The 22,646-nt window shown below is 48.5% G+C and overlaps 1 protein-coding gene across 12 annotated transcripts in view; it reads left to right on the forward strand.

The window, feature by feature from the left end:
- RASAL2 (RAS protein activator like 2) overlaps positions 1-22,646 on the forward strand; it is a 178,531-nt gene that overhangs the window by 63,398 nt on the left and 92,487 nt on the right. For all 12 annotated transcript variants that reach the window (XM_080603478.1, XM_080603486.1, XM_080603487.1 and 9 more), the window contains exon 2: positions 14,050-14,177. In XM_080603478.1, coding sequence (XP_080459604.1) covers positions 14,050-14,177 — 128 coding nt within the window. The remainder of the gene's footprint in view (positions 1-14,049; positions 14,178-22,646) is intronic.

The raw sequence follows: 22,646 nt of genomic DNA on the forward strand, positions 1-22,646 counted from the left end.
AGGCACGAGCAAACCGGCGAGCCCCAGTAAAGCATTTTGCAGAATTATCTTTCTCTTGGTGCTATAGAGACAAGTCCTGTACGTGTCCAACACCAGGTGGGTGCCTCCCTACGACTCCGTGGTGCCCAGTAGGTGCTGGCGAGCGTGAGCGGGGCCAGGCGGGCATCGCTGCGTCCCTGCCCCGTGCTGCCTCCAGATCGGGGTCCCCCCTAACCACTACAGAGGTCGTCACTTATTTTTCTCCCCTTCCCAGGGAGACGTGATGGCTGCAGCCGCTGTCGAGCTGTGCTAACAAGGTGGCTCTCAGCTGGTTTATTCAGAAGCAGGGAGCTCTGTGCAGGCTGCCGCACAACCTGGTTATGGTGAGAGGTTGCTAGCTCATGCTTAGATAGACTCCAATAGCTGCAGAAGGGAAGAAAATCTTTCCAGGAAATACATATTTATTTTTTCTTCTTCGCTGTAGGGTTTCTTCGGAGCTTTCTGTGAATGCTGCGTGCCTACAAACAAAAGTGAAGGCCTGTACATGTGGTCGTAAGATGCCATTGGGTTTGTCTGAGGGAAATTATTTGTATACAGCAGGAGTTTTGAGTTACTTTAACAAAAGAAGTGAATGGCTGCGATGCACTAATTGAGAAATTGGTGTTTGGGCTGTGACCGAAACAAATGGGCTGCGCACATGTGTGAGGCTGTGAACTGGGCCTCAGCCCCCAGACCTCCCGGGCTCTGTGCTCTCGCTTCTAACGCCAGCCCGTCTGTCTCCGAAATGGGTGGTTTTTTCTGCCGAGGCAGTAGGGGACAAAGTCTGCACTCGTGTGCAGCGTGCGCTGGCGGTATCTGATTTGAACGTGCTCGATGGGGAATCACGCGCTCGTTTGGACGCAGGTGGATTTATTTTAACAGCAGGACTCCAGGTAGGAGAGCTACATGGGAACAGACACGTGGATTCAGAGAGAAATGAACACTACAAAATGTAGGAGGAAGAAAAAAGTTTTATTGTCCCTACATAGAAAGGACTTGCCCTGACCGAGTCACGCGTTTCTGAGCTGTCAAGTACGTGGAGGAAAAAAACGTGACAGCATAGAGCCAGCCCCCAGCAGGCCCTGGCTGAATTAAACACACACATAGCAATCTGCACTCCGAATAACTCCTGCATGGATATGTAATTTAAAAGAGAAATGCTTTCGGGGTAATGATAGGTTTTGTCTACATCTGTAATGTCTCATTTGTCTGTGGATGCCCAGCAGCCTTCGCTTTGTTTATTCAAAGATGAGCAAACATGAAGCTGAGTGTACTTTTCAATGATCGGGGGGAATCAACATAAAAAATGTAGGGCTTTATAAAATATATATGGACACAGATATATGCTTAGCAAGGTTTACTAGACTGATTGCTCCTAAACCTAGAGCTTGACTCTTCTTAAGCGCAGAGGATTCCCAAGGAGACAGTCGTAGCCCAGGGACAGTGGAGTGTGGCCACTGATGGATAAAATAAAATTCAAGCCTGTTTGCATTTTAATGGACTTTAATCACATGAGAGTTCAGGAAAGAAGAAAATAGATTTTTTTTCCTGTTCATCATTTGTCTAATTGCTTCAGGCCTAGCGAAACTGGGTAACAAAATATCATTTTTGGTTCTTGTACTGCTGTTAAGGAGGATTTTACAAAGAAAAGAGATGTGCATTATCATCATTAGTCACCAAGAGCAGAACAAACAGTACTGGTCTGTAGATGTGGCAGGGAAAGCAGAGCTGCAAGTTTTTGGCAAACTAAGTAGTAAGGAGGAAATGAGCAAGATGCCATGCATGGTTTTTATCACCAGAGATTTACAAAAATAAGTTTGACATCCGTCAGGGGCTGGGGGTAGGGTACCATCCGGCTCCAGCGGCGTGGAGGCAGCACGGTCTGCCTTCGACGGCCTCAAACTCCCGAAAAAGGCAGCTCTGCCTTAATCCCTTGCTCTTCGGGGCTGCCTCTCTGTCGGTCACTTCTGCTGATCGTGACGGGATCCTCAGGCACGTTTTGAAGGCTCTTGCTTCGTTCTGCTGGCATAGCCCGGGTCTGCCCAGGCCAACGCTCCCTCCTGCTGCTCGTCCCGTCCGTAGCACCAGGCACACTCATCCCTCCATCCCCGGACACGGGTTTTGGTCCAGAGCACGGTGCAAAGACCAGCTAAGCGGGGTGTTTTGGGATAACGCAGTCATTTATTAAAAAAAAAAAAGGGGAGGGTGGAGTGGAGGGTGTTTAAAATGCCAAGATATTTTATATAACGGGCAGAAAATAGAGAAGCTCAAGTTTTTGCCCCGTATTTTCTTTTGTTATATCGGTAAGTGGATGTTTGTGTCTGTTTATACTCTGGTTTCGTGTGTGCTTTGAAATCTCATTGTGCTCAGAGGTGGAAAATTGGCTGCTTCGGTAAAGGCACGTTAAGGACAGCTATCTACAGTAGCTGGAAGGAAATGCTTCTCAAACATATTGTCCAAGTTGGTTCGAGTTAAATCTCTTGGGTACGTGAACTTTCCTTACCTCCTCCACCCATCTTCTGGCAGCAAACAATTCTTAGTATTGAGACTTAAAAATTAATACATAAAATAAATCTGCGCTGCCCCTGTAAATCGTTTCCCAAAAGCAGTGACGCGGGTTTCAGGAGCAGCTCAGAAACCGCTGGTGTTGGTAATTCCCTCTGGAGATGGGGGGAGTCCCACGAAGCAGCGAAGTACAACAACCCTTTCCAAACTGGATGAAAATGATCACGTTGATGTAAAGATTCCCTCTGCCCTCCTAGTCTGGTCGGATTTACTGTTACAAAATGCAGTAGCACAGCAGGATTGCTAATTAGATGTTATCAGGACTGCTTCTGCAAGGTTGTGACCTATACATTTCTGTTTCCTACCGCTGTAGGAAAGAAATTTTCTCTTGACTTGTTTGTTCCCTTTGCTGGGCTCACTTGGTCTCCTTCGAGGATTTTGGAGATGAGCACCTGCGATTTTACGCTGATGAAAGGGGATTTGGGATCTGCTGGGGGGCTTTGTGATGTCCGTTTGCAAAACGCACGGCACGGAAACATTTGGGAACGGGTGCACGTTGGTGCTTAGGGGATTGGCGGCATTAGCAGTAAGCATCAGAGAAATCAGCACTACAGAGGGAGTAGTGGGAGGTTTCTCCTTGCATGCTTGATATTTTGCAGGCTTTGGAAAGGAGCAGGAGTGGCATGGGCTCCGGGGTAGAGGGGACGTGGGGTTGCCTTTATCTGGGGCAGCCTCGCCTGCCCGAGAGAGGAGGAAACGTATTACATAGAGGGAGAACCCAGCGGGTCTAAGAATACCTGAAATACTGCACCCTAGCTACAGATCCCCTTTAATTAACTAGACCTTCATCAAAGGAGACGTTAATCACGCTCATTTGTGTTTGCCAAAAGCAGAGGAAACCTGCTCCTCCTGTTCTGGTGGGACCTGGGAGCCTGGATCTCCGCGCTGCCAAGAGGGCCCCGCCGAGCTGGCCTGCACAAGTCTTTTCCCTGACACTGGCTTATCCCAGCGCGTGCAGGTTCTCTGCCCTGGCACTGTTATTTCTCCTCCTGTTGCCTCTTTCCTGCACAGTTACTTTGCTTCAACATCCCACAGAGTAGACGAGAAGAAAGAAATCACCTGCTGAGTTCTGGAAATTCAAAAGAAAATTGAAAATAGAACTTTGATTTGCAAATGTTCAGGCCTTGTGGCAGCACTGAGAGCAATGCTCCCTGAGTCAGGAGGCTCCCGAGCCCTCGTGGGAGCCAGCAGCTCCATCTCCTGCCTTGACCAAACTGGCTGTGACCTCCTGATGCGTAACCAAAGTGGGTCTTTTCTCCCAAAGCCAGCTTTCCCTCCCTAGGAAGAGGTACAAGAGCAGGGTGAATTTACAAGGGGAAGCTAGCCTCATGCAACCTTCAGCTGGGGGTTTGAACGTAGAGCTGGAAAACGGTCATTACCTCTGAGCACTGGGTCGAGTGTGGGGTTCAGGTTATTTGCAACACAGCATCTCTTTGTATAAATCTGGATATGGCTCAGAATCGCCATCGCATCCATGTATGATCCAGTCTCCTTCCTCTACCGAGTGTTTTGTGCCTGAAGCATCTTTAAAGGATGAAGAAGTTCAGTCCTTTGTATAGTAGCAGCACAGTGCTAAAAGGCGTGAAGATTCCTCAGACATCGGGGTAGAAATGGAATGAGGAGTGTGCTGGTGTTTTTTTTGGGGGGGTGTGTGTTTAAGTAGGTCCAATCAATTAATCAATGTCTAATGGCTGGTTCTAGGTTCTGAAAACACTCTGCAGGTGCCAGAAGGAAGGGGAGTGGGTCTTTGCAGATAGCATGAGGGGTTACTGGAAGGCTTCTGTTACATTTGAGTCCTTTGGGATGGTCCCTTACAAAGTCATCGGCTTCAGGTCGTTAAGCTAAGAAAGCTAAGCTTAGCCTCTGTGCCTGAGCAACCTGGGTACACACACACAAAAAGCACATTGCTGTATTGCAATTGAGTGTCCCGTGAACTCTTCCTTCTGCGGCGAAACTACACTCCGATGTCTATGAAATGCCAGCTGTGGGCAAAAATCTTCTGAGCCAACCCCCTCCAACCAATAAAAAAAAAGGAGATGCCCTGATCACTTGTGTGCTCAGACTTCAAGAAATTTTCAGGTGGCACGCTGGGAGGTTGCAAATAGAGGAGAAGAGCAGCAGCAGTGCTGGCAGAGGGAGCGAGCACCGGAGGCTCCCAGGTCTGGGAGAGCACCCCACGCAGGGTTGTGATTGTTCCACCCCCTGAACTCCTCTCTCCCATCACAAAAACCACAGCCATGCAGAGGTTTGGTTTTCAGACCACAGGGCCTGTGCTTCTGTAGAGGTATGATTTAGGGGAGGGGAATTCAGCAATCCTGGCACTGCTTTGAGAAGTTAGTTTTTGGGCCGAGATCAGTGGCACCGAATGCATCGGTTTTCTTGAAGGAAAGCTGAAGGCAGAGGCTTCTAAAAGAAAACTCCTGCGTGGTGTAATGCAGGCTGCCTTAAAGACTGTCTTTGTTTTCTGGTTGCTCACCTTGAACTTGTGGTCACTCTCCTACCACCTCGGGTATGCCTGCGGCTCGTTCTTTTCCCAGAAATGCTCCTCTACCTTGGCTGGTCCAGTGCCTCCCTCCCTTCACCTGCCAGAAGGAGGCAAAAGGGTCTTGAAAGAAATCAGCTTCAGAGGAGCATCCGCTGGAGGTGCCCTGCTGGCAAGGGTGGTGAGCAGAGCCGCGTGTTGGGGGCAGAAAGTTTAGAAACAGCTTTCACCAAACTGTTGGTTTTTTTTTTTCCTTTTTTTTTTTTTTCTTTTCCACAGCTGCCTTGGGCTGAGGTCCTCCTTTTTAAGTTGAGGATGCTTTTCCTCAGTCTCCTTCCTGCACTGCTGCGGGCCGGCTTCGAAGACCAAAGATTTAAGAGGGAGCAGAGCAGGCTGGGTGCTCGCTGCTGGAGGGGCTGTGGGATGGAGCTGAGGCCGGGTGAGAGTGAGTGTTACAGAGAACAGAGCAGGGGGAAGGGCACAGAGCTGGGTGAGAAAAGGAGCGTGCATAAATTAAGAGGGAAAACTGCAGATTTTTCTCCCAAGAATAATTAACTTTTTTGCTATTCTTCATTTTCCAGTTCCTTAAACCTCTCACGAAAGCCTCTCCTTGCTTTAGGGAGAAGTGTCACTTGAGAATCTTCTCCGAACTTGGCAGCTTGGCAATAAGGGCATGTAATCTTTTATAATCCTCTCTTCAGGTTTGTAATATCCATTTCTGTTTTGAGCTTCCAAAGCGTTTTGTAGGGCAAGTGGGAATTTAGCGGAGAGAAACGCATACTTAATATTCAGGAGCAAAGACGAGTGGTCCTGGGTGAAGAATGGGAACTGAATAAGAAGGAAGGGAAAACCTGCTCGGTATTGTCGGCAGGGTCATAGCAGTGGCTTTGAGCAACTGCGTGCGGGCGGCTTGAAATCCTCCGTACCCTGGGAACCAAGCTGTTTTTTCCCCGGCTAGCAGCTTCTCTCGGGGTGATGTCATGGGATTGACAAAGCCCTACAACGAGCTGCTTGTCTGCGGGCCGGGCTCAACCTGCAGCACACCTGCGTGCTCCGTAAGGTTCCCACCGTGGCTGGGTTTTGTCGTCTGCTTCCTCTCGTCGAGGCGCGCCGATGGCGGCGCGATGTGGTGCTCCTGGCACGGGTCCACCCGGGGAGGCGCTGACTTCTCCTGGCGCGCTCGTCCTTCGCGCCGCGTCTCCCAAACCTGGCTGCGAACAGACGATGAGAAAAGGAGCAGAGGGAGAGAGGCGAGGCTCAATTACCCCTCCTTACGTTCAGCGATCGGCTGGGCGGCGTGTAAGAAGCTTAGAGGAGCTCAGCAGTGTTCAAGCTAATTGGCAGCTTTGAACTGCTATTAAGAGCTTCCACACCTTTTGAGCTCAAAGAAGCTGCATGGTGACAGTGAGCTGGTGCAGCTTGCTGCTCTCTGATCAGAATTACCCTCCCAGACCAATTTTAGCTTTTTGCTTAATTTTGCTTCTGCTGCTCCCTCCTTAGCTCATTTTTAGGACTTACAGGAAAGCTCCAAACTGTTGGCTCGCTCAGCATCTGCTAGCTGAGCTCCTCGTAAGATTTTAAGACTTGCGGTTTCTCTTCTGGAATGACTCCACACTTTTCCCTTTTGAAAAAGAAATCACAGCTCTCAGGGCTGCATCCTTGTGGCCTGACTGAATTTGGCCTCTGGCTTGTGCTTGGGTACTGGGGAGCACACAAACGTTAGGGGCCGAGGGTGGTAAATGTGCTAGGAGGTCTTGGGAAGGCTCGGTTTTGAGTTGTGTGTGTTACGGGGAAACGAGGGTGGAAATCTTGGCGCGTCTCTAACACAGTCTCAGCCTTGGTGTGAAAACTACTTAGCTTTTGATAGGCAAAGTGGTGATATTGCAAGTTCAGGGCAGATGTTTTAGGGCAGACCGAGTTAAATTGGCGGAGCCGTCTGGGAGCTCAGCTGGGTGAGTGAGCTTGCTGCAGCCATCTCTGTGCAAACAAGTCACATTTCTCCTAGTGCAGGAATGGAGCGATGGGAGCGACGTCACCACAAGGAGAGGCAGCAAGAGTTCATCCTTCTGGATGATGCCAGGTTCATTAAACGGTACCGTTCTGGTTTTTTGCTCCTTGTTGCAGAGGACACAGCCTTTGTCTGGCTGTTGGCATTTATCAGGTGTTCACTGATCTGATGGCTTACCCCTTCCCACATAAAAATCAGTCCTTACATCTTTTATGCAGAAAATGTGTAGGAAGATAAGAATCTGGCCTGCTAGAGAAAATTTTGATGCTCACTCTACAGACTTGAAGGGTTACTCTTGCTTTCTCTGTATTGAGGTGAGACTGCTGTGCCCAGGGAATTGGGAGCAGGAAGGCGAGCCTTCCACTGCCCCTCCTCAGGTCTCAGCAGAGCTTTTCGGCAGCTGGTTGAGTAAAGCTGTGCCCTCACCTGTTTGCAGAGGAGATGCACGGTCCTCATTTAGAAGGGAGAAAGCTCAAAACCCAGTTTCTGGACAGTGAGCAGCAGATACCTTCAGGCTTCTCATCTCTAAATGTTGAGATTTCCTTTGCCATAGACAGCACGCTGATGGTAGGGATGGGAAGCATGCACAAAGTGCACAGATGATCATTGTGGTGGTTTCCAAGAGGGTACGGGGCATGAAGACTGCACCTGATTGAACAACTTTTTTATGAATGCGTGGCTGATGAGATTCTCCAGCGGGCTGATGGAAAACGAATTTTTTTAGACTGTGCTTGATCACTACCACTCAATAAAACAGCAGCGGAAAGTTAATAGGTTACTACTGCAAGGTTGGCCAACACTAGAAGAATTAAAGATCTTGTAAAGAATTTGTGTCGCGGTGCCAAATGTGTTGGAATCTGAGAAAGTCATGGTGCTGCTCACGGGCTCTGCCAGCTTCTAAAATACCGTTTTCACCTATTTAAACCCGTAGAATGGGTTTTCCAGGTAGCGTTTGGGCTGTAACCAGTTGGTGTGAGAGCTCTTGCAATCACTGAAATTTGATGGTTTGGCTAAGCTTTCTGACCTCCTGCCCTTGCTCTTAGGTTTCCATGCGAGGATTCGGTTGTCATTGCACGCAGCTGCTGGAGGAGAGCAACTGGGTTCTGCTGAACCGAGGGCTCACTGGTGCATGTGTGCCGAAGGTTGTTGAGTGTGGCTGTTAAAGATACCAGGAAGAATTCACACTAGATGCTTACCTCCATAGTAAATCCTATGTAAATGACGTGCCTGTCATCCCAAAGGGTCTGCTCATGCTTTCTTTGCATAAGACAACACAGCTATTTCACCACAGAGGTGTTTTTCCAGCCGTGAAAAGCAGGTACCTCCTCAATGGTGTGCAGCCATGCCACACTGATCAAGATGGAGAGTGAGCCGTGCTCTGTCTCACCGTAGCTACAAGGCAGTTCCTAGAAAACCTGCAGCCACTTCACTGCCTGGGCTGTGATTTCAAATAAAATGACAGAATTAATAGGTTCATTTCTGCGATGTGCACTGGCCGTATCTCTAGGTGTGTTGTGATTCAGAGTAGAATTAATCACCCGAGAGCATTTTCTCTGGCTCGGTAGTATGTGAGTCTGCACATACAAGTTACCCCACATAGCATGTGCTGAATTTCCTCTGCAGAGTTACCTGATCGGTCGTGAGCATTGTGTGTTCCCTGCCGGGACATGGTGGTTGTCCGTCCTTGGAGAATGAGCGTCCCTTCCTTCTCCCAGGTCAGCCCGTGCATCTTCTGGTGGGATCACGCCTGGGTCGGAAGCATGGCCAGAAACCATTGCTTCGAGCTGGGAGCTGAACTTTGAGAAACAGGAAATGCAAACAAAATCTAAATATATAACTGCATGAGAGAAAGTAGAAGTCGTCTTGGTTGTGCTTTCCCAAGCAGACCCCTGGTACGTGCCGAGAGGTCAGCGGTCCCCTCGCAGCCGAGCGGGGCTGCTCTGATGCCTGTGCCTGTGGTCAGGGCAGAGGCTCTCCAGATCTCTGCTCCGTGTTAAATCCTGACCCTGCAGACCTCAGTCTGAGCACAGCACAGCGCTCTGAAATAGCCGCTTACACGCAGCCACGTGCCACCAAACTGTGCCGGGTATGCTCCTCTGCGTCGGTGCCTTGTGCAGAAATCCTGCCCTATTGCAAGATGCAGGTTTGAGGGACCGGAACGTGTTGAGACACAGTGTGTCTCCGCTTCTGCCATATCTTTCCCTTGAATCACTGCCTTCATCAGCTTTTAGAGATGGTGCAAGTTCAGCGAAGGCCTTTTAATTGCCGCTTGTCTGTCGTGAAACTTCACGTCAATAGTCAGGCTTGAAGTCTCAGCTTCTGTTCGGCGGCTTGATAAAGCTTCGAGCTGATGATTATTCAACCCGAGCTGCCTGCTCGTGCACATTTGTGTAGGCTGGGGTACTGACAAGCTCTCAGACGACAGCATTTACCTAAAGCTCTCCAAGTCTTGTCTCTATGGCAAGTACATAAACCAGCACGGAAACACTGACAGACCTGTTGTCAGAAGGTGTTAGGGCTCCTTCTAATCTTTCTCTTCAGGGGAAAGCACACAAACTTGGCCACTCCATTAGTTACTCAGCTGCTTGGCAGCTCCTCGTTGGAAACATGAGGAACAGAATATGGACCCTAATAAAGTCAATGAAAATTTGGCAAGGGCTTCAGTAAGCCCTCAGTTTCGCCCCAGGAAGAGCGTGGTTCAGGAAAGGGGCTTTGGCACATGCCAGGGTTGCTCTTGTCATCGCGGGGAAGGAGGTTTGCTTTTGTGTGGTTATTGATGGTTGGTAGAGTGCTTGCTGGCAGAAGGAGCTGGAGACATGGATTTACCTTTAATGTAGTTTTGTTGGCCTGATTTCTGCAAATTCTGTAGTTTTCATGAGTTGATGCCCCCCTTCTGTGTCAGCAGAGCTGTTGGGGACTAAGTGCTGCTGGAACACTTGACATCGCGTGGAAATAATTTTCTGATTCTGCCCACTGACTGGAAAGTATTCTCCGCTTGTGAATGCATTTGGAAGTTGCTGTTGTTTGTGTTTTCTGTTTTTTTTTAATTGTTGCATAGTTGCAATGGAAGATTCAGAAACGTTCCCATCTGATAGCGCTCTTACTGCTCCCTCAACTGCCATCAGCTTTCAGAAAATGTCTGAGCCCTTTCCGTGGGGATGGGCTTGGCACTGGCTCCTTCTTTCCGTGTTCCCTCTCCCTGTACCAACCAACACCTTTATCTGAAATGCCGTTGCAGCATGACTGTTCCTTTTTTTTTTTTGCCTTTTTTCCTCCTGTTTTTTTTTTTTTCCTTTATAAGCTCTGTAGTTGATAATAAGGTACAAGTTATCATTTGGCTGAGAGAAAGGGAGCTTTGTGGATATTTATAAAGTGCCTGATGGCATTTCAGTGCCCCGAGGAAAAACAGCGCAGCTTCAAACCTTCGGCCGTGCCAGGCGGGCAGCGCTGCACCTCTCGGGGCGTCAGGGGAGGATGCACAGAGGAGGGGATTTTTTCCATGCTGTTACTTAACTGCCATTAGCATTTGTAGGCACGTAAGGCATGACCTTTAATCCCGTGTATAGGCTAACTGATCTGCTTTCTTGAATGCCTCATTGTAATAGGGCCGAAGGGAGCGGGTTGCAGCAGACCAGGGAAGGAAGGACGTCTTCTCGCCAGTGCGGTGTGCTCAGGTGCGGGGCTGCCTGAGCCTGTCCCACACACAACGTCTGCAGGCTCGGAGCTTTTGGGTGTGCCTGCCTCATTTCTTCTCCAGCCCCTGACCGAAGCATTTGCATTCGTAGGCAAGTTACCCCCGAGCAAAGGCTTTATATGAACCGATAGATAGCGCTGTATGAGCTGACAGAGGATAGCCCCGAGGTGAGAGATGGCAGCCCTGACTTTCAGCCTTTCTCTGAAGCTAAGTGGTCCTACACACTAGAGGACCTTGGCGTTCCCTCCCTCAGTGATCTGATCAGCGGTGCTAAATCAGGTTTATAGGGCATTAGTGGAAGGGATTGGTAGGTTTTATTGCATTCGCATGAAAACTTGGGGCCAAGAATGTAAAATGAAAACTAAAGGTGAAGAGCACCGGAAAACAAAACACAGTTTGTGAAGCAACCGGGTGTATACGTGATACTGTGTTCAGTCCCAGAGAGTCTTTGGTCTAAACCTGTAAAACCCTTTGCAGTGAGTTTTGGGGCTACAGCTGTTGCAAGGGGCTCTGAAGAGGTCTGCTCGGGCAGGCTAGCTGAGAATTGGTTTAAACAGGGAGAAAAGTTGCTAGGCATGGACACAGCGGAGCTTACGCTGTGGTTTCTGTTGCGGGCAGCTTCCTCGTGAGCTCCCCTCTGGTGTGTGAGACCTGCTTTTGTAGCATCAGCCCCGGGGAGAGGACCGGGGGTACCCGGTACCTCGGAAACCCACCTTGCACCGCTCCTCCGGGTGGAAGACAGCGCTTGGTCAGCCTGCGGGGGCGGCGGGGCTGTGTCCTGCCGTGCGATCGGAAGGATGCCAACACACCAGATATTAACGCCGGGCCGTGACTGACAGCTCCAGGCACCGCGATGGCACGATGCGCTGCCAGCAGTCTGCGGAAAGCTCTTCTGACGTAGCCAGCCCGCTTGGCAGCAGAGCTGTGGCTGGCCCGCAGCGCCTGATGACTCAGTTACGTCCCGAAGTTGTTATTGCAGTGGAAGGAGCCGTTCTGTTCTTTAATCCTTTTGTGCAGCCCCGTAGATCAACTGGGTGGTATGCTGCCAAGGCCTGTAGTTAGTAGAAATTATAACGCAAAAGTCTTTTGGGGCTGGGCAAGTCGTGACTGTAGGTTCTGCTGGGGGTTCAGAAGGGTTTCCTTGTGTCGGGAGAAAGTTGGCTTTCCTGCCTGAGGGGCTGGACCCCCCGAGCTCTGGGCTTCACTTTTGGTGCATGCTCACGGCTAGGAGCTGGGGGTTCATCCTTGCCCTGCAGCCTGCTTGCAGGTCTGGAGCCTGCAGGACCTCGCTTGGGCTTGTTCAGGCATGGGTTGGGTTCCTCTGCTGCTGCTGGGGAAACCAAGGGCTAAGCAGGAGCAGCAGCGTTTACATCCTGCATCTGGTTCGGTTTGGGGCTGTAAGCCGCGATAAACGTGAGTTGCAGGTGCGCCAAAAGCCTGCCTCGGGAGCGAGTGTCTCTGAGGTGGCCAAAGCCGTGGGTAACTCCTGAGTGAGAGTCTCCTGTGCCCCAGGAGCTTGCACAGACGTGCTTTTGCTTCACAGCGGCCGTGGTGGTTTCTGTGAGCTGTGCCCGTACCAGGCAGGCTTTGGGGCAGCTGGGAGAGGTGCAGAGCTGCGCAGAATGCCAGCGCCTGGTAGGCGAGGCAGCACGGTGTGGGGCCTGGCTCTGAACCTCAGGTTTGTGTCTGAATTATCTCATCCGAAATCAAGGAAACAAAGCTGAATTTCAGTATTGTGCAGAGCAGCAGGAGCGATGCATTCCTTTGCTTTTTCTCTCTTACCCGTATCAGATTGCACGTCACAGGTATTCCTCAGAACGACCACAAAGCTCCTAACGCAACGCGGGGCGTAACTGGGTTTCCAAGTCGATTCCCCAGCTTTAGAAGCGGACGCGTGCCTTTCGGCGCCGAGGCAAAGCTGTCGCGTGGAGGAGGAGAGCGGGGAGAAGCTGCGGCTTTGGGAGCCGTGAGGTGGGGTCGGGGGGCACCAGGGCTGCAGCTGGCCGAGCACCGAGGGTCACCTCTCGGCTCCCGGTTGGGCTCCAAGGGCTCCCTGCAGCCGGGCGGGCGCTGGGTGCCTGAGGATTCACTGGCCTCTAGCGGTGAATGCACGCAGCAGTCCCAACAAGCATCTTAGCCGTGCGCTGGTGCAGGTTTGCCTACAAACTCTGCGCAACACCTCAAGCGGGTTTTCAACTTCCCTTTTGCCTGCTGGGCTCCTCAAATGGGAGGGGATCCTGGGCTCCTGCACAGCAAGTGCAAGCCGCTGGCAGTGGGCTCGCTTCTTGTGGTTCGGGGGCTTCAGGAGGCTGCAGAGCACGGCCTGAGAGCGACTGGTGCTCACCTAGATCGGGGCAAGGAAAGGGGCGTTAAACTTGAGTGCAAGGTAAAAGCGAAGCTCGATGTTACAGATCACGCAGAACGTGAAACTTTAGAGATTGACTTCAAACTGTTTTCTGAAGTTGTATACGTGATGCTACCAATGGCTCTGTTGCATACATCCCCTTTGTATTACTCCTGTGGCATTTCGGTCTCCTGTAAAGAGGTTTTTACAGTAAATTGCCTGTGCAGTTGAATTCCTCAGGCTGCCTTCTTTGCACCCAGCCTTCTCGCCTTGCACAACGAGGTACGGAGCTCCAGCCTGAAAGACTTGAAGCAAATTGACTTTTTAGTGTTTTTTTTTTTTTTTTTTTTTTTGTCACTGTGGTGGCTGTGACTGAATGGAAACGCTGGAAGACTCCTATCTGCCACAGCTTTACCAAACAGCTTCCTGCCATAGGAATGTTACTAAGCCCTTCTCAGTGAAATGCCCGTCCCTTTGAACTTTCCCTCCCTTCAGCCTGCCTGCCTGCTTTCCTCCCATTCTCTCTTCCTGTGTCTCTCTGCCCGAAGTCTCAAATAATCCAGTTTGTTAAGAGTTCGGGTACACTCAGGGCCCACGCTTTTGCGAAGGAAACAGAGGGAAGATGGAGCTTGCATGAGGCTCTCGGTCTTTGCTTTTGGTTATATTTCAGTCTTAAGCAACAGCATTTATATTCTTCTCGGGCATTGCCATTTTCTTAAGTCATGCTCTAGATAACTAAGTACTCACGGTGTACCTCATGTTGTGTTCCCCACGGGTGCCTCCCAGGATTAGCAGTTTGTCTTTTAATACGCTGAGCCAGGCGCTGCTAAGTACAGATTGCAGTTCTGGTGTGCAGCTTGCTGCAGAACCACAAAAGCGAAGGAGGGCGGTTAATGACACACGCTAATGACTCCGGGATCCCGGTTTTCTGTTCGCAGATGTGAAAGGACCACCTACGCACAGGCTGTCCTGCGGCCAGTCCCCCTACACCGATACGACAACATGGGAGAGGAAATACTGCATCCTGACCGACAGCCAGCTGGTGCTGCTCAACAGGGAGAAAGAGGTGAGAGGAACACACGTGGGCCACTCAGCCTGTGCCTGTTGGCCTTCGTTGGTGAAATGGGAAGGCCATTTCTTCGTCTCCTCCTTTTTGTTGTTGCTCATGAGTTTAGTGAAGACCCTGAAAGGAGGGAGCTAACCTATTTTGCATGTAGGGATAGCAGTAGCGCGCACAGTCATAATCCAGCTGGCCCAGATGCCAGTTGCATGGAAGCGGTGACAGCAAACTGTGTGCATCCACCACTCCTTGCCGGAGTTCTTTGCCCTGCATTTAACTCTGCCACTCCATCTTTCTGCATTATTGCTGCTTTTAATGGTAAGTAAAGCCACCACGGCTTTGTAAACCTACCTCCTCACATCAGTGTGGAGATGAGCTTGGGAAAGGTAGGGGAAAGGGGACGTTGGTGGTGGCTGCGTTAGAGCGCTGAGCTGCAGCGTGCAGCCTTCACGCCGTACGGTCATCCTTGCTGCAGTCAGAAGGCAAATTGTTTGAGGCAGAGGTTTGCCCTCTCTCTGGCTAAATGTAGCAAACAGGATTGGGTGGCCCTTGGCATGGAATACGCAAAGCTATTGCAACCATCTTTGCTTTAATTATAAAATTACCGTGTGTGCTGTGTGTGTGTGTATATATATAGCATGTAGGACTGGGCGTTGTGCCTTGGCATGAAGGTCATGTCCATGTGGTTAAAGAATAGGCACATTCTAGTTGATTGAAACGTTTTGAACAAATAAATGCTGATAAGTTCCCTCTCACAGGTTACACCTTGATATGTTTTTTCTTGTTATATTTGATGTCTATGGACTCTCACACATACGTTGGCGTTAGAAGTTGATAATATTCCTGGGTTTGTTTGTTCAATTACTTTGCTATAGATTTACCCTGTTTAAATATTTCAAGATAAACTATAAAGCAGGAATGATTTTTGTATTACTGAAGTAGATTTTATTTTATATAAATGTCCATGAGTTTGAGTCTAATACCATGGCTTCCTACCTATTGGACATAACCTGAATTTTTGCTTTTTCCTGTATTCTTTGGAATCTTCTGTATATGGCTGGGCCCAGGCTGAGCTCATTATACCTGTTGCTGGCATAGCACTGAATGTTATCCATCTTGAGCTATGATCAGGTGTGTTTACAAAGGTTGAAATATTTCCCTTCGTAGGGAGAGTGGGAGGAAAAGGCTTAGAGAAGGACTTTAGTTATTAGAAGGGAACAGCATCAATGCTAATTTATAGGAGAGGTGATCAAATGCAGGGAAAATGGAAGACCCATATCATAATGTTTGTTTACTACATCATTCTTTTTCTAGTCTGGCAGGAGTGTCACCTAGGGAATTAAAGTATATCCTGAAGAAACTTAAGGACATGAGAATTAATCCTAAAGCTGTACTATAGCAGCACAGCTGGGCTAAAAGGATGCATCTCATTAAAGAAATGTAATTGGAAAAAAAACACTGGCTCATATCAGAAATAATTATCTGAAGGTGGTAACCGTGCTCTTATGAGTTGTTAATTTCTCTTACCGCATACAGTTAAAAACATTTTACCAGGAGTCAGATAAGCCTCTTGCTTAGATCCTGAGGAGTAAATATGGGGAGTCTAATGCATCACTGATGTCAAGTCCTTATATATGACATTTAAATACACTCTGGTTTTGCCTGTTTTCTGCTGGAAGGCGGAGAAATTCAGTACTGGGGCGTGCACAGCATGGGCTTTAAGTATAGTAAAGGAAATCTTTGCACTGTGCTCTCAAAGGAGTGCTGCCAGCACTATCACGATGAGAAATAACTTGTTTTGGAAAATGCGGCATGCAGATGAACCAGGCAGACATGCTCTGTGCAGGTGTGGCTCCACATGCTGATAATGGGATTTGCTTCAGAAGCTAGTAGCTGGAGTCATATTTGCCATGCTGATTTTCAAGTAATTGGGCCTACTGTAAGTGAAAGGAAAAAGGGAACTCCTTGCAGAGTCATAAGTACTTTATAGGAAAATACCTTGCAGAGTCATAAATACTTTATAGGAAAATAAAAGGTTGTTTTAATCTACTTCTGCGTCTGTACGCATGGCACTGTATTTACGATCTCCTAAAGAAACACAGAAAGCTACACTGGCAGAACTGCTTGGCAAGAGACACTGAGCTGATGCTCCGGATTTGCACCTTTAATGCCCCCGAAACAGAAGCATGCCTTGTAGCTTTCATGGGAGAGGGAAGGGGAGGCGACCCGGTGCGAGTCATTCAGAGGTGAAAGGCTCCATGAAATGTGATCTCCAGGTAGGAGCAAACAAAGGCCTAAGGCAGCACTGGGGGAGATGCTCGAGGAGCATAATGATGGAAAGGTATGTAGGAGGAGAACAGGTATGTAGGAGGAGAATGGAAAAGGGCCCTAGTGGGACCACAGGTACCTGCATCCTAAACAAAGGACAGAGTTACATGTGTAAGGAAAAGGGAGATTACTAAAAGAGGAAAACAGAAAATTATGTTTAGAGTGAAAGGTGACGCTGGAGGAAGTCTTTTTAACCTGAAATGAGGCGAGAGGGGCAACAGGAAACTGACGATGGAGAGGTTCCTGCTCTGAATGTGAAAATTGCCAATAGAGTTGGTAGGTCGGATTTTCTTTGCACTGTTGATGAGGATCTTAGGAAGAATGCGAGGCACGGAATGATATGCATCGTTAAGGGGTGGGTGTGAGGGAAGGAGGAAGAGATGCTAACAGCAGAGTGCCCTTTCAGCCGACAGGGAGCACCTACATCATCTAAAGGCTGGTGTAATTTGAACACTGCACGTCTGAAGCACCTCGTTTTATTTTCTATGCATCTGCTTTGTTACTTCACAGAGCAAAAACCCAAGAAGCTTAGACCATGTGAAGTTGAAAAGGAACAGAACTGTTTGATGTGTATGATCTTTGTAGAATTATTATGCAAGTATGAATGTCAAAGCCCAAAAGTAGGAAAACATACAAAATGCAAACAGGTAAATGAAAGGTGTCTTAGTTGTTTCAGGTAAATACTAGCATGGGTTTCTTTCAGTTAAAATACTGCATTATGAATTGCACAGCTTTATTTTAAGACGGAGGGAACAGAACAGAAGGAAGACAAGTAGTAAGGAAATTTTTTTCTTCTAACACCCTCCCTCTCCCTCTCTGTACAGCTTTATTGACAAGGCAGTTTGGGTGGACTGTGTGCAGACAGATTTTGCACTGTGCAAGCCCAGCAGTAGGTTGGAAATCAGAGAAATTTCGAGGTACAACTTGATGCAAAAATATCTGTAATTGCTTAGACAAAAATAGTCTGAGAGTATCACCTTGTGTAGCGTAGATAAATACTAATTTCTTGACACCTTGTCATCTTCATACAATGAAAATAGGTGAGACTGGAGAATGAAGACTGTTAATGAAGGGAAGAGATCAGGGCCCAAAAAGTAAGTAGAAAGAAAACAAACCCCTGTAGGGACATGAGGGACAACTTAGCAAGTAAGGAGTGTCGAGTGACAGAAGCAGTGCAATTACTAGAACATCTCGTGGTGTGGCAATATCTAGCAACACCTTCTAAGACTAGGAGAACAGGTCTGGGCTGATTCACTTACAAATCAGCTTTTTTTTAATCAGCTTTTTTTTTCTTTTTTTTTTTTTCCTATGAGGAAGACAATTTCTCACTGTCGGGAAGGTGTCGATGTTTTCATTGTTGCTGAAACCTATTCCATAGGGAAGAGCTGTGAGGACATACTTTTAAAGAGGACACAGGAAAAGGTGGCTGCAAAAAACAGCAGCATTTAAACAGGAAAAGGGAATGAGTCAGTGGCTCTGATCAGTGGTTTCAGATAGATAATCCATTGCACAGCACTTTCACGAGGGATGTGACAAATGGCTGCATCTGGTTTGGGGCTGCTTTTTAGTTAGTCATTGTCTGTAACTTGGCTGCTGTCCTGCAGAATCTTTTAATTTTGTGTTCAGCTGCAAATGGAGATGAAAATCACTTTTCGCTGTGTTAGACTCTCATTTTCCTTCCCACACTTCCCTCATTTTTCTATTGGATCGGGAGGCATTTTTAATTGAGGGCAAAGCAGAGCAAAGATCTGCATTCACCATTTGCCATCACAAGGTTGGCTCCTTGCTGGTGCTGCTGGCAGAGGCCAGCAGCGGGACACCTCCGGTGGGTTTTCTGCACTCATCCATCTCCTGCAACTCACACCGGTCGTGGAGTGACAGCAATGCTCCCGAGAGAGAGTTGTAGCAAGAGCAGACAGCGGTGAGTGGTGCCCCAGGGGAGGTTTTCAGAAGTGCCCCATGCCATCCGCAAAACTCGTCACATTGGCATTTACAGCACGTCTGGTTGGCGTGTAAGTGCAAGTTTGTCAAAGCTGAACTCAGTCATAAGAAAAGATTTGCTTCAATTCCCAAATGAGTTTAATTGTTTGTTTTCCAAAGTCCCCAAGGACGGTAAGAATTGAAGTGAAGAGCTTTCCATTATCTGTTTGTTGATGCGATTCCCAACTTATTGATTATCATTTCAGAAGAGGCTGCAAGTTCTCAAATGTTTTTTTTTTTTTGAGTCTTGGATCAGTCTTTCTAGTCTGAAAAAATCTATCTGCAGTGAAGAAACTCTTTTCTGCCTACTTCTTTTTTTTTTTTTAAAGAGACCAGTTTACACTACCTTTAAGTGGCATTAAATGCTTGTGGAGCTGTTACTCAGTTTCTTCTGAAATCTCTTCATCATCAGGCTAGAGATCCCAAATACAGCGTTTATACTTAAAAAGCACGTTCAGTGGCAGGTCAGCTGTGATGCCGTTCAAGAGGTGAGAATCCGAGCTGTGAACCTGCCCTCATTAAAATTTGAAAATCCAAAGAACCCAAGAAACGTGGCCAGTGATCAAAATTGTGAAGATTGTCCGAATCGCCAACAAGTCAGCTCAGGGCTGGGCGACTCCCAGGTCGGTGAAGTCTTGGCAGGCGAAACAACAAAAACCAAAGGTAACAAAGCTGTACCAAGAAAATAGGTGGAAGCCTAAATTGCAGTTCAGTCCTGTCTTTGCAATACTTTGTCATCCTCTGATCCACGGCTGAGATGCTTGTTGGGGAGGCAGGGGCTGGAGGAGGGCGGGCAGATGCTGTTGTATCGCTGTTTGCACAGTGTCTGGTTGTGCACTTGCCTTTGAGTGCCAGCCCGATCTTTGACTCCCTTTGACCTACCCCAGGGTGGTTTATTTACGTGCTTAGAAACGCACCCAGTCCATAGAGGTGCGGCACTGCGGGCCAAGCTCGCTTTGCACATTTGTGAAGCTGGATTTTTCAGAGCTGGCTGATCTTGCACTGAGCAATGAACAGCAGCAAGGCAGGCTTGGAATTATGTGTTTTTATGGTCAGTGCAGGCTGAGACTATGGTTTTGGAGGTGTGTTATTTTAAATAACACTGCAGTGTTAAGTCAGACTTAAGTTTTGTGGCTCCTTTGCTACTTTAATCTCATCCATGGAATTGTTTGTACATGTGCAGGCATAGGTTGAGCTGTGCAGCACGCAAGTGTTGTTCTTCCTCGTGCAGCTTACACAATTCTTCAATCAAATAAACAGTAGCACGTGTTTCTCAAGCCCTTGTGAACACACCAACAAATGCAGTCTTTTGCTGTGTCGCACCAGGTGAATGTTGCTACACCAACGAACCTTCTTTAGGGTGCAGCCCAACCGCATTTTCCCGGTCTGGGCAAATGGTAAGTACAAAAGGCAGCGTGACTCAGAGCTAGGACCGGAGCCCTCGGACACTCTTCCTGCTAATGGCTAGGTCCTCTTTGAAGATAAATCCTATCTCTGGTATGCAGAAGTAGGTTTGTTTTTGACACCGGCTGCCTGTTTGCTTTTCCCAAGGGCACAAAGGACAGCGCGGCCCCAGCCACCATCCTCCTCCTCACCCCAGCAGCAAAAAACTGCCTTCGTAGTGTCCTGGCTGTTGTTGCCATCCCTATACACACCGTAGCAGCATGGTGCTAGCAGCTTTTTCATGTCTTTGGATTAGAAGAGCCTTTCTGTCCTGTGTCAGAAAGGTCCTAAAGGTACAGAAGTACCTGCTCGGAGTCGTTCCAGAGATAACAGCTTGCAGCATCCCCCCAAAAAGCGCTCTGGAGGAAATCGGGAGAGGCAGACCGGGCAGTCAGCAGAAGAGCTTGTAGAAGGGAATAAGACTAAGTGGCGTCTCCAGATGAAAACTGAAAATCTAATCTGTGATCTTGATTGAATGAGTGTAGCATAAACTAACAAAATTAGTCTCTGCTTAACTTCCTAATGGGCTTCGCCCGGCTATCATTCAGCAAAGGACCTGCTGTAAAAATCTACCGGTGAAGAAAGTAGCCTTCACAGAGTAACCACCAGGGATTTGGGAAACTTGTTTTAAAAAATGAGCACTGTTGGAAGGAGACAAATAGACTGGCATAGTAACAAATAGCATTAAAAATGACCTTATGAGAATGCTAAGTGCTTGAAAGTCAGGAAATGCCAGAAGTAGTTTGTGAGAGCCAGTGTAGTGCAGCCTGTTTCTAAAATAGTACAGTATCGTATACATCTTTTGCAACCTTCTGTACAAATGAATAATATCTTTTTGTTTGCTATTAATACTCTGTTTTCAGAGATGCTTGGAGATATGAAAGGATAAGCAGCACAGGAAATACGACAGGGGCTTCTATTCCTCAAGCTGCAAGTTGTGTTTTTTCCAGAGCTGTCTGAAAACAATTGCAGCATGACATGCATCGCGGTTGTAGCGTTAGAGCCAATGTCCTCACTAGAAGCGTGCTGGGACCGAGGGGTTGTGTCTGCCTCCGGCCCCTGGCTGCTGCATCTCTCCCTTACCCCCTGAGCTTCTTCCTGCAGGTGATGTCTGGGCTTACGGGGCAGCCCCATCAGGGTATGGGCTGTTACGGGAGGTGGTAAGACCCCAGGCAGACAGCTTTAGGGTTAGACAGGTCGTCTCTAAATAACGGCGCTGTGGCAAATACGGATCAGGAGCACGATTAGCCGTGTTGTTAGAAGTGCAGTCATTTGGTCATACAGTTAGCCAGATCAGAACAGCAGGTCCAGTGATTCACCAGCACGGGGCCAACAGTAATTTGTGAGCATGCAGAGACCTCCATAGCCACGGGCATAACCACGGTGAGCAGGCAGGCCGGCAGGAAGCAGGGCATGGCTGACTGAGGGTAACTGGCAGGCTCAGGAAGTTCCCGGTTCCCCACTCAGTGTCCTCTCCTGGTGCCACGTTGTGGAAGCACCAGCTGGACTTGCTGTCAGCCTGCACGTCCCCGCTCTGGTCCCACTTGGGGACACACAGAAGTGCCCTGCACAGCACTGGCCCCACGTGTTCCCAGCAGAGGCAAGGATGGCCACCGTGGGCCAAGAGCTTGTTCTGCTCCCTTCTGGAAACACACTTCTTCTGTGTAGTCTCTGTCTTTGTTGTCCTCTCTTTCACCAACATGAATAATCTTTATTGTCTTCTGGACCTGTTCAGAACAATCTGTGTGTTCTTCTGAAGGGTAAAGCGAAGGATAAATGTTTTCCAGCGACATGTGTGGCTCGTGCTGTAGCGAGCAGGCAGCCCGCTGAAGTTTTTGTCTGTCTGCGTTCCTGTATGCAAAGTGACTGGTGCTCGACTCGATCGCGTAAACAAAATCAGGATGCACAAAGCTGTGCGTATAAATTTGCAAAGCAGTTGGGTTCTCTTCCTTACCCCTCAAATCCCTTTTTACATTTTCCTGTTTAGGTTAGGAGTAGGTCAGGCTCATCTCTTGTTTTCTGTTGAACAAGGAGGCTGTATTGCTTGGGCTCTTTTAGAGCAGTTGCTTGTTGTCTGAATGCCCTGCAGCTGTAGTGATAGGTAGCTCGATTTATCTCTGTTTTTGCAGCACATGCACCTCTCTAGAAAGATGTCATCATCCAGGCAGGTGTTTAAAGGCAGAGGGAAAGGGGGGAGCAAACCCTGAGGGGTCAAGTGCTGCCAACATTTCAGATGAGAAACAAGATTTTCAGACATTCACTATTTTTGAAGAGAATTTGGTGCTGAGAGAGCTCTCTGCAGCTGGGACCCCAAGCCTTTTGTAGACCCTTCTGAGGTCCCGCGTTTAGGAAGACTTTGACTTAATTTGAATAGGAGCTACTCCCTTTCTTGATGTGGCCAATATCACCAGCTGAATGCCCGTTCTCCTCCGGCATGCTGCAGCTGATCGGTGAGTATGTCTGTGCAGAGATCGGAAAAATTGCTTTTGTAACCTGAGTTTCACGTGCAGCCAGCAGCCTCGGCTTGGATTTCCCTGTGTTTTAGTGGGCATGACGGGGTAGCAGTGGGTCCGGCACGGGGAAACAGATTTTGCAAAGCAGCACTGCCCTGTTATTCATACGGGTTGGTTTGTTGTTACTTGATACCTGTGCATTGCAGGGTGCTGCACACCTGTGTGCAGTCCTGTGCGGGCTGTGCACCAGCACTGCTCAAAGCTCCGGTGC

Source organism: Anser brachyrhynchus (genome assembly GCF_964034855.1).
Source record: "Anser brachyrhynchus genome assembly, chromosome: 8".
NCBI classification, from domain to species: domain Eukaryota; kingdom Metazoa; phylum Chordata; class Aves; order Anseriformes; family Anatidae; genus Anser; species Anser brachyrhynchus.